Raw genomic sequence first — 10,967 nt, forward strand, 5'->3', positions numbered from 1 at the left:
TCCGAAGCCCTCATGACCTTCGTGCTGAAAAGACTGTGGTTAAGTCCCGCTGCCGGCGGACCACCACACAAGAAACCTCACATACTTCCTCCAATCCCCTCACTAAAGGCGGTTGGAGATGTCTATACTGCAGTAAACGAGCCTGTTACAATGCACGCACGCCTGCACACAAACGCCGCTTTCACGGCGACCTCAATAAAGCACAAAAAGAGCTTTTTCTATGTAGGCAGTGTGCCCACTACACAGTACGCACCCCTACATGTATACACACTCCCCCAAGTGTCACAAAAACACACTCGGGTCCCCTTTCATGCCCACCTTCCCGCTCGCGCCGGAGGTGCTCTAAATGTAGCGCGCGTGCCCACTTCTCAGTGCGCAACCCTACAAATAAGCGCTGTCACCACAGTGTCCCAAGCACAGCATACTCGAGCTACTGGTCCCCTCATAACAGGCGGCCAGTGCCCGAAGCACATTCAACCCATAGCCGCACGAGCCGCTGCATGGCAGGCCATCCCCGGCATATCAAATTGGGTTTTGAATATAATAAAACGAGGTTACTCGCTCCAATTCGCTCGCAGACCGCCGCGCTTTCGCGCCGTGGTCGAAACGAAAGTGAAAAGCGAAATGACACACGTCCTTCGCGCCGAACTGATAAACCTTCTTGCAAAAGGGGCGATAGAAACTGTCCCCCCTGCGCAGCGCGAGTCAGGCTTTTACAGCCGCTACCTCCTCGTACCAAAAAAGGATGGCGGTCTCAGACCCATCCTAGATCTCAGACGTTTGAACAAAGCGCTTATGACGCGATCGTTCAAAATGTTAACTACCAAACAAATACTCGCGCAAATTCGCCCGAGGGATTGGTTTTTCTTAGTGGATCTGAAAGACGCTTACTTTCACATTCAAATAGCACCTCATCACAGGCCATTCTTGAGATTCGCCTTCGAGGGGCAGACTTATCAGTACATGGTTCTTCCATTCGGCCTCTTCGTAGCGCCCCGTACGTTTACACGGTGCATGGATGCTGCTCTCGCACCCCTGAGAATGCGGGGAGTGCGAGTATTGAACTACCTCGATGACTGGCTAGTTTTAGCCCATTCCGAGGAAGTACTGACGACACACAGATCCTGGATCATCAGCCATTTAGAATGCCTGGGTCTCACGATCAACACTGTCAAGAGCGCTCTATCTCCCAGCCAGAGGATTTCCTTTTTGGGGATAGACATAGACTCTGTGACATGTACAGCGCGTCTGACGTCACAGCGCGCTCTCACTATTCAGCATCTAGCCGTGTCGTTCAAAGCCGGGTCTCTTTACCCGCTCAAACGATTTCAAGAAATGCTAGGTCTGATGGCATCAGCCTCTGCGGTTCTGAAACTGGGCCTGCTGCGCATGCGCCCACTACAACGCTGGCTGAGAGACCGTGTTCCAGCGCGCGCCTGGATTTCCGGCCGCGCGCGCATCAAGGTGACCCACGGCTGCATCACAGCTCTGGCCCCTTGGAAAATAGCCAACTGGTATCAGTTAGGCGTAAGCACAGGCGCTGTCTCGAAATGGAAAGTAGTCTCGACAGATGCATCCAACCTCGGTTGGGGCGCCCTGTACGAGGGCAGGTCTGCCTCCGGCCTCTGGTCGAGCCCGGAGCGACTGTTACACATAAACTGTCTGGAGATGATAGCGGTCGAACTATCCCTGAAAGCTTTCCTCCCATTTTTAAAGGGCCACCACGTTCTGGTCAGATCAGACAACATGTCAGTGGTGGCCTACATAAATCGCCAGGGTGGTGTCAGGTCAAAAACCTTGCACACCCTGACCGAACGTCTTCTGACATGGGCACATTACAACCTGCGCTCGCTAAAGGCAGCGCATGTACCTGGCATCCTGAACCGGGGCTCGGACATGCTTTCCAGGGCGAATGTTCCCCCTGGGGAGTGGTCTCTTCACCCACAAACGGTTCAGTTGATGTGGAGCATCTTCGGCAGGGCAGAGGTCGACCTCGCCTCAGAAGACAACGCTCATTGCCCAATATATTTTTCAAAGAGCAGGGACGCGCTGGCCCTCGATTGGCCCAGACGCCCGCTTTATGCCTTCCCACGGTCGCGATGCTACCGCAGGTCATCGATCGGGTCAGGAAGAACAGATGTGCTATGCTGCTAGTAGCCCCACTCTGGACGACCCAACCTTGGTTCTCCGAGCTGATGCAGCTGTCCAGTACAGCCCCATGGCCAATACCGCTGCGGAAAGATCTCCTCACGCAGCTGAAGGGCGCGCTCTGGCATCCCCACCCCGAACTTTGGGCCCTTCATGTATGGCCCCTCAACGGGTACCCGGGAACCTCCCTGAGGGAGTGTTAAAGACCATTACGGAAGCCAGAGCGCCCTCAACCAGGCGCCTTTACACGCAGAAATGGTCAGTGTTCTCCACCTGGTGCGGGACACGGAACCTAGACCCTCACTTATGTGACGTGACGGAGATACTCTCCTTCCTACAGGAGCGTTTAGATGCGGGCAGATCCCCGTCTACGCTCAAAGTGTATGTGGCAGCCATTACAGCTTCTCATGCTCCGGTGGCCGGCCTATCACTGGGAAAAAACGAACTGGTCATTCGTTTCCTTAAGGGAGCTCGTCGGATGAACCCTCCCCGACCCCCTTCAATCCCTTCCTGGGACCTGTCTACGGTCCTAGAGGCCTTAAAGGGCCCCCCTTTTGAACCGCTTCAGTCTGTCGACATGAAGCTTCTTTCGTTCAAAACCGCTTTTCTACTGGCTCTGGCCTCAGTCAAGCGAGTGGGAGATTTACATGCGCTATCTGTAAGCGCTGACTGTCTCGAATTTGGGCCTAATGACTCCAGAGTCATTCTCAGACCAAGACACGGCTATGTCCCCAAGGTGCTCTCAACACCGTTCAGAGCACAGGTCATCTCGCTGTCAGCCCTTTCCTCGCAAAGCGACGAAAGCAACACGAGCTTCATCTGCCCCGTCAGGGCTCTCAAAACCTATATTGCGCGCTCTGCCTCATTCAGTAGGTGGGACCAGCTCTTCATATGCTTTGGTGGGCGCACCCGAGGTCTCGCCACCACGAAGCAAAGCCTATCGCGATGGATAGTAGACACTATCTCGCTGGCTTACAAATCTAAGGGCCTTCGCTGCCCGTTCGGCATCAGAGCCCATTCCACCCGAGGTATGGCCTCATCATGGGCGTGGTCCTGCGGGATACCACTGGATGATATCTGTGCGGCGGCAGGCTGGGCCTCTCCGTCCACATTTATTAGATTCTATAATCTGCAAGTCCCTGCCCTGCAGGCCAGGGTACTTTCTATATAGACGTGCTAAGCCTTATCACGTCCCCCTTTTTTCGTTCCCTATATAAAGCTCACTAAGGTTGGCTGTTGGGACTGGGATTTCTCCTGCTATAAAGCCCCAGGCTCTCGCCTCGGGCTGTGACAGGTCGAAGTTCCCGAGCACGCACAGCGTTTTACATTGTGTTCCCATAGCGTAAGCTAGCTTACGCAGTACGAGAGTACTCTCGAAAGGGAACGTAGTCGGTTACTAACGTAACCTCGGTTACGTTCAGTCGATTTAAAACCTGATCCCTATGGCAAAGCGGCGGCTTATATAGTTCCAGCCACGCCTATTTTGGTGCGCTTTGACGTCCAATGGGCGCGAAGCGCCCCCATTGGTTCGTTCCTCTCCGCCGCCTCACCATAGGTTGCTGCAGTTGCCACAGCACAGCCAATAAGCGCGCGAACCGCTTCACTTAGGTCTGCTGTGCTGCAGCACTGCGTTTTACATTATTAAAAATTAAGGATAATTTTTGGCTTCATATTCTCGAGAAAAGGGGACCTTTTCCCATAGCGTAAGCTATCTTACGCAGTACTCGTTCCCACATCTCAGGGAACCGAGGTTACGTTAGTAACCGAGTACGTTTCTTTTGCGCTTTAGTAAATTATATGCGTGTGCCGCTGCATTTGCGCGTTCTTTTGTTCTACAAGCTAAGTATAACATCTGAAAGGACATGATAGTTACTTTTTCTGAGGTGAGAGACTTTTTATTTAAAAAAAGGTACAAAAATAATGACAGAATAATGACACTGGGATTAAGCCTGACAACTTCTCATCTGACCACAGATACTGAATCGGGACAGCACGTTTTTCTCAGGCAGTATTTATTTAAACTGAAAAAAAAGCGTCAACAGCTTTCACGCACACCTTTCAAAACAAAAGTCTTGCATCAGAAGAACATTTAGAATTACTTTTTTTTTTATGTTTCTTTGACTGTACACTCGGCGACCAATCAGTTGAGAAACACTGTAAGTCTTATTAAAGGACTTTATATGTATGCTATTGGTAAATACTTAGTTTCACAGTTCTGTGAAAACGTATTTGTCCCTTGTCTGAATTTCTGAGTTTGGACAAATTAACATTGTAAATGGTCAGACCTCATAATGGATTGTGGTAACATATTCACCTTATTTTTAATGTAAGAACAGGCACGGCCATTTATAACTTGAACTTGTGAGGCTTCACGTGTCATTTGCTTCTTATTATTTTAGCTGTTCAAAACAGTCCATTATGCTGCTTAACATTATGAGCTGGTATTACTGATCACATTATTTGAATGTATTCTTGTAATTATAAACATGCTGAGTTGTAGCCCAAATAAATTTACAATTTACTATACTTTGGCATTGTTTGTTATAAAATAGATAGGTATATTATATACATATATTCCTCCATTTATGTATAGGGCATAATTCATTTTATATCTCATACATTCACAGAAAAATAGCCTGCTTCCATGTTGCAAAATTGCTATTTCTAAGGCTCTAAGCCTCCACTGAACAACAGTTAGAGACATAATATTCAAATGTTTACTCTTTGGAATAGTTAATCTTTTATAAATACTTTAATAGTTAAGCTGATGGTTAATAGCTTCCGAGGAGTGGTTGTCTTGCCACGATTTGTCCAAGACACAAATTATTCTGGGGTCACCAATAACTCTAGAGCAGCTTCTAAAGATCTTCAAGACTCTCTTGTCTGCATTTCATAGAAATAACTGGTCAAAAACAGTTGTGCTAGCTCGATGGTTTGGTAATGTTTAGCTGTTTCAGTACCTGGACATCTTGGCGTCATTAAAAGAACTATTAATTCTACTCTGTACCAGAAAATGAATCAGGAGAATGTAAAGCCTTCTGTTTTTAAATTCAAGCTGAAGCCAAGCTTGGTTGTGTTCCAAAACAATGATCCCTAAAGAAAGCTGAACTTTTGAAATGGTCTCGTCACATTCCAGAATTAAACTCCAGTGAAGTGTGGCTAAAGTGGCAGGATCTAAAACGCACAGTTCACACTTCAACGCCTAATGTCACTGAGCTGAAGCAGTTCTGCAAGCAGGAGTGGGCCAAAATTCCTCCATATAAATAACTACAGAAAACATTTGGTTGCAGTTATTGCTGCTAATGCAGGTGCAACCAGATATTAGTTACACCTCCATTTGTGGCATTAACTGCAAATACTGTAGCTCGGAATGTTTTATAATCTTGTGCATTTTGATCTTGTTGTGTTGTCGTTCATGATGGGTTTCGGTTAAAGATCTGACAACATTCATTTTAAAACACCGAAAATCAGATGGGGGCAAAAAACTTTTCACAGCACTGTTCTTGCAAGTTTTCTTATGAGGTGGCACATATTATCTTCTCCAATGCAATAGGAGGATTTTGAGATATTCCCTCTTACGTCAATACCGGGATCAAGTGGCTCTCCAGGAGCTTGATGTTACATAATTTGATGTTTAGGCATTCATCAGAAGATATCATGTGTTGGCCTAGACCTTGCTCAGTGATGTATAGTCTGAGTAGATACTTCAGCCAATCAGAAACAGATCTCCCAAGGGTAATATTAAGTGGGAGGGAGGGCATAGTACCCCCTTGGGACCCGACCGGGCAATGAAGGGCTCAAAGGAACAATGGCCACCAAGCAGTCACATCTCGCAGAAGACCTGTCATGCCCCATCTGTGGAAGTATCCTGCAAAAGCCCGTAGTGCTCTTTTGCAGACATCGATTCTGTAAAGTTTGTCTGGAGAGCCTGTGGAATGGTGGAGGATCTTGCGAATGCCCCCTTTGCTGTCAGCCATCATCTATGGGGGAGCTCATAGTCAATACCATGCTTGAGAAGACCTGCGAAGGCTTTCTGGAGCGCTGCAAAAATGACCCTCTTGCGTGCAAGGAGCATGTTGAGGCCTTGACACTCTTTTGTTTAGAGGACCTAGAACCCACTTGCAGCAAATGCAAGTCATCTGCCAATCACCAGGGCCACAGGTTATATCCATTAAATGAAGCTTCACATGACTGTAAGGTATGTCTAACATACAGATTCATGGTCACTTGCATCTATGTCTGACATTTGTTCAGATGTGGTGTTGATTCCAATCTGTAGTTTCAAATGTTGTACTGCCAGTTCAAGGATTAGAAGGAAACCAAAAACTTTTTTTATGAGAATAACCACTTGGACAACCGTTCCTTCTCTTTAGGACCTCAGAAAATGGTTATTTATGGATTCTTGGCTGTGTTCATTATCAATCTATTAATAGTGGGATGCTTGGGTTGAGGCCTCCTGGTAGGACTGAAACCAGATGCCCATGTGCTTAGTTTAGACTACAGTTGATGAAAATACAGACTAGTATCTAAAAATAATCCTCAAAAGAATCTATAAATCTTTTATGGTCAAAACCAAGGAGGGATTAGAGTGATGAGGCCCTCTCTTATCACCCACACTCTGTTTACGTAAAGTTTGTTAGGAAAGCCTGTGGAATGGTGGAGGATCTTGCGAATGCCCCCCTTGCTGTCAGCTAGAATTTATATCTCATAATTTTGGCCTGATCTCGGAAGCTAATCAAGGTTTGACTTCGCTGGTAATTCTAATCCCACTAGTCTGGGCTATAATTCATCACTGGTCAGGACTGTTACCTCTAATGCTTTTGTCTCCTAATGGACCCTTTTCACACTTCCAGGTTTGGAAAACTGAAATACACTATAGCAGGATGAGCATCACAGCAGTTAAGAGGTTAAGAGGTCATAGCAAATATTATTTCTGCACTATTTCACCCTAAAGAAAAAACAAAAAACTCTAATGTATTTCCATGCCTTTCAAAAAAAAAAAAAAAAACATATATATATACACACACACACACACACACATATATATATATATATATATATATATATATATATATATATATATATATATATATATACAAAGAAATATTATTAGTCTCCTTGCAGAAGGGTTGCAGCTAGTCTTTTTTTGAGTTAATGCCAGGGTAAAATAATATCTATCTATCTATCTATCTATCTATCTATCTATCTATCTATCTATCTATCTATATATATATATATACACACACACACACACACACACACACACACACACATCTTAAATGATTCATTTATTAACTATAAAAATACACATTAAAAAAATAAGTACATTTAATGAATTGTCCATTCTTCTTGTGGATGCTGGTGCCTTCATATTTTGCCATTGTTTTTGTCCCAAAGATATTTGACAGAAAAGTAAAAAAAAAAAAAAAGTTATCTAATGAATAACTAAGCAGGTGTGTTTTTTTATTGGCCCATCTAATAATTACAAATTCTTTCTGCGTTATCATATGTATTCCCTCTAGGAGGAACTGAAAAATGCTTTGAAACCACTTCAGGAAAAACTGAAGCTCTTCCGAAAAGTGAAACTCACTTGTGAGCAAACAATAGATCATATTAAGGTAATCTCATTTTGGATTTGCTTTGTTAATCACATGAACAATTACATAAAGAGACAACTAGATGATAGATAGAAAGATGGAAAAGCGATGTTCTCATTACAGAGGCAGGCAGAGAACACGGAGAGGCACATACGAAAGGAGTTTGAGGAGCTGCACCAGTTCCTGCGAGGCGAGGAAGCATCCAGACTTTCCATGCTAAAGCAAGAGAAGGATCAGAAAAGGCAGATGATGAGCGATAAGATTGAAGATTTGGAGAATGACATCACTTCACTCAGCAACACCATAAGAACTGTCGAACAGCAGATGAGATCTCAGGATATCCCATTCCTCAAGGTGTACATTTAAAACTTATAAACACAACTTACAGTTCACATGTTGCACTTTTAGTAACCGACTTTTCTTGTTATTTAACCTAGAATTATAAAGACACCATAAAGAGGTATAAATCCTTTTTGTTAGTAATTTTTCCACCTAAATAGTATAATTTACTCTGGGACCTAGACCCGGAATAACTCCATTCTGTAACCGTGTTCTCTGACAGAACCTGGCGTGTTCCCCAGGATCCAGAGATGATAACCGGTTCACTGCTTGATATAGCCAAACATCTAGGCTCATTAAAGTTTAAAGTCTGGGAAAGAATGATGGAAATCATTCAATACAGTGAGTATATTCAGTATCAAACTACCAAGTCATTTTCACATGTATTTATTTGTCAATTTTAAATCACTAAGAAATGTCTAGATCAAATTTAACCAATATTATTACAAAGTATTTTGTATTTTCACCAAGACTGAACACAAACATGACCAGTATATCGTAAAGCTTTTTATTTACATTGCCCTTGTTCCAATGTTTTTAAATATGCAATTACTGAGTAAAATTAATGAACCACATGTATTAACTGTATGGTTAGGTGTATGATGGGGGTTTGGTTTAAGGTGAAATTGTGTGTATAATTATGCATAATTTATTGTTATTAATATAGTAAGTACATGTAACATATGTAACAATGACACTGTAAAATAAAGGGTTACCAAAACTACACAAATGTTTTCATAGTAGTAATATGTATTGAATTTAATTCATGTTTTTGAGGGTGGAATTATAGATTAACTATCATGAAAATGACGTCAGTGATGTCTTAATGCATCTATGAATTGAAGAATGACTTTTCCTTATGTAAAAAAATATTTATTTATTATTTTGGTTAAAAAGACCTGGACATTTCCTTACAATATTTTTGCTTGCTCGACAACATTAGCATTTTACCTTTTAAACTATTCCTTTGCTGCAGCTCCAGTGACTCTTGATCCAAACACCGCGGCGAGCTGCTTTCTCCTGTCAGAGGACCTGACTACAATACAGTGCTGCTCTCATACCTTTAAACTCCCAGAAAACCCTGAGCGCTTCGATATAGGTGCAGAGGTGTTGGGCTACGAGAGCTTCAGCTCTGGGCGACACAGCTGGGACGTGGAGGTCAAAAACAACACCTACTGGGTCATTGGAGTTGTAAGCACATCTGTCAGCCGGAAGGGAAAGCATGTGTTGACCCCTGCAGAGGGATTCTGGACCATTAGGCTACGAAACGGAGAGTATAAAGCCTGTACTGCCCCATGGTCCCCACTCACTATGACTAGGGAGCCACAGGTGGTGAGAGTCATATTGGACATGAACAGGTCCAGGGTGACTTTCTACGACCCACGAGAGAGAACGCCTCTATTTACCTACACAGACATCATCACTCCGAGAGCATTTCCATACTTCTGCAGCGCCTGTAAGGAACACCCATTGAAAGTGTTGCCAGCTTGGATCTCTATTAAGACAGACTGATGTGAAGAATGTCCCTCTCAGCGTTTCTTTCCTCAAGGCTCACCTCTCATGTTACGTGTTGGTGAGCTAGGATGAAAATAACCTTCAGTTCCACTTGTTTTTGAGTTTAAAAACCTGTGGTTTTCAAAAGGTGAATGTTGTCAAAACGGTCAATGCTTAGATCACATTTTACTTGGGAGAAAATGAAATAAGGGGTGATGAGATATACCCATATTGACAATAATATTGACATTAAGAAAAATAAATATTAATATCACAGTAGTAGACTGTATTGCACCTCAACGCTGGTTGGTAGTGTCATAAAACTGAAAAAGAATACAAAGAGGACGCAGTGGCTGCATCTGAAATCACATTTCTTGCTTATTATTTAGCAGACAAAAAACAGCACGTGAAGTGAGTAGCATGTATAAATTCACAGTATTCAGAAAACTGCAAGCAAAAAGTACCCAGATGACCCACTACTGATGCTTTGCTGTCCCATGAGGCTACAGGAGAGGAGTTGTGAATGGCAGAGAAGAGATGCAACTGCTGGTAGGTCACATGAAATGACAACATGGCAAATATAGTATGTCCAAATTACAAAAACTTTTTTTTTTTAATGGTCGCAAAACAATTACTTATTCAAAAGAAGTAATAAAAAGAAAAAGACCTCTGATACTGGTTCGCTCTATTCTTTTTCTATTCTATCCATTTTCTTTTTATTTTTTATATTATTTAAAATCCCTTTCTACGTGTACGGTGTTAATCTGAGACTTGTTATAGCACTTACCGTATATATCATTGCTCTTTTTGTTGTTTTTGATTGCTTCCACTGTCTTCATTTGAAAGTCGCTTTGGATAAAAGCGTCTGCTAAATGACTAAATGTAAATGTAAAGTAACAACTTAGTGCAGCCAGCTTGTAGATACTACTGCCACACAAAATCATAACGGAGGAGATGACAGGTGAAAGCCAGACACCCACACCTGAACAAACTTCACTTTTCCAGAATGCATTCCATAAAAATCCATATTTTCAGTATGATTCATTTAATTTAAAGATGAATTTGACTGATTGCTTAAAAAAAAAAATCTGTAGACATTGCAGTTATACTGTTATTGAGAATTATTTTGGTCGTGATAATCTAACCTGATTTCAAGTGCGTATAAATAGTACGGCAAATAAAAATGAAAACTTGTGATATTGACACGCAAAAATGGACTTTGGCGTGCATATGCTACGCGATGGGCAGGTTTAGGGTTGTGGGGTAGATGCGTATCATATGTATGTGAAACCTGCAAATCAAATTGCATGGAAACAAAGTTTGTATCGTATGCATGCGGAAACTGCATATTATGTGCACGCAAAACACATGCGTATCATATGCATGCTA

The 10,967-nt window shown here is 43.1% G+C and overlaps 1 protein-coding gene across 1 annotated transcript; it reads left to right on the plus strand.

The window, feature by feature from the left end:
• Positions 1–5,909: 5,909 nt before the first annotated feature.
• LOC132149473 (zinc-binding protein A33-like) lies at positions 5,910–9,872 on the plus strand. Its single transcript, XM_059558740.1, has 6 exons — positions 5,910–6,346; positions 7,671–7,766; positions 7,869–8,099; positions 8,183–8,205; positions 8,308–8,426; positions 9,061–9,872. Exons 1-6 carry the CDS (start codon positions 5,957–5,959, stop codon positions 9,594–9,596), a joined length of 1,395 nt encoding a protein of 464 aa, XP_059414723.1. The 5' UTR covers positions 5,910–5,956; the 3' UTR covers positions 9,597–9,872.
• The last annotated feature ends 1,095 nt before the right edge of the window (positions 9,873–10,967 follow it).

The sequence above is a fragment of the Carassius carassius genome, chromosome 9 (genome assembly GCF_963082965.1).
Source record: "Carassius carassius chromosome 9, fCarCar2.1, whole genome shotgun sequence".
Classification (NCBI taxonomy): domain Eukaryota; kingdom Metazoa; phylum Chordata; class Actinopteri; order Cypriniformes; family Cyprinidae; genus Carassius; species Carassius carassius.

What these genes read in the sequence shown, in the direction of transcription:
- LOC132149473 (XM_059558740.1), top strand. Translation starts at nt 5,957, where the DNA reads ATGGCCACCAAGCAGTCACATCTCGCAGAAGACCTGTCATGCCCCATC. An exon ending in AAACAATAGATCATATTAAG is followed by an intron (nt 7,767 to 7,868) that starts GTAATCTCATTT and finishes TTCTCATTACAG; the next exon opens with AGGCAGGCAGAGAACACGGA. An exon ending in AGGATATCCCATTCCTCAAG is followed by an intron (nt 8,100 to 8,182) that starts GTGTACATTTAA and finishes TATTTAACCTAG; the next exon opens with AATTATAAAGACACCATAAA.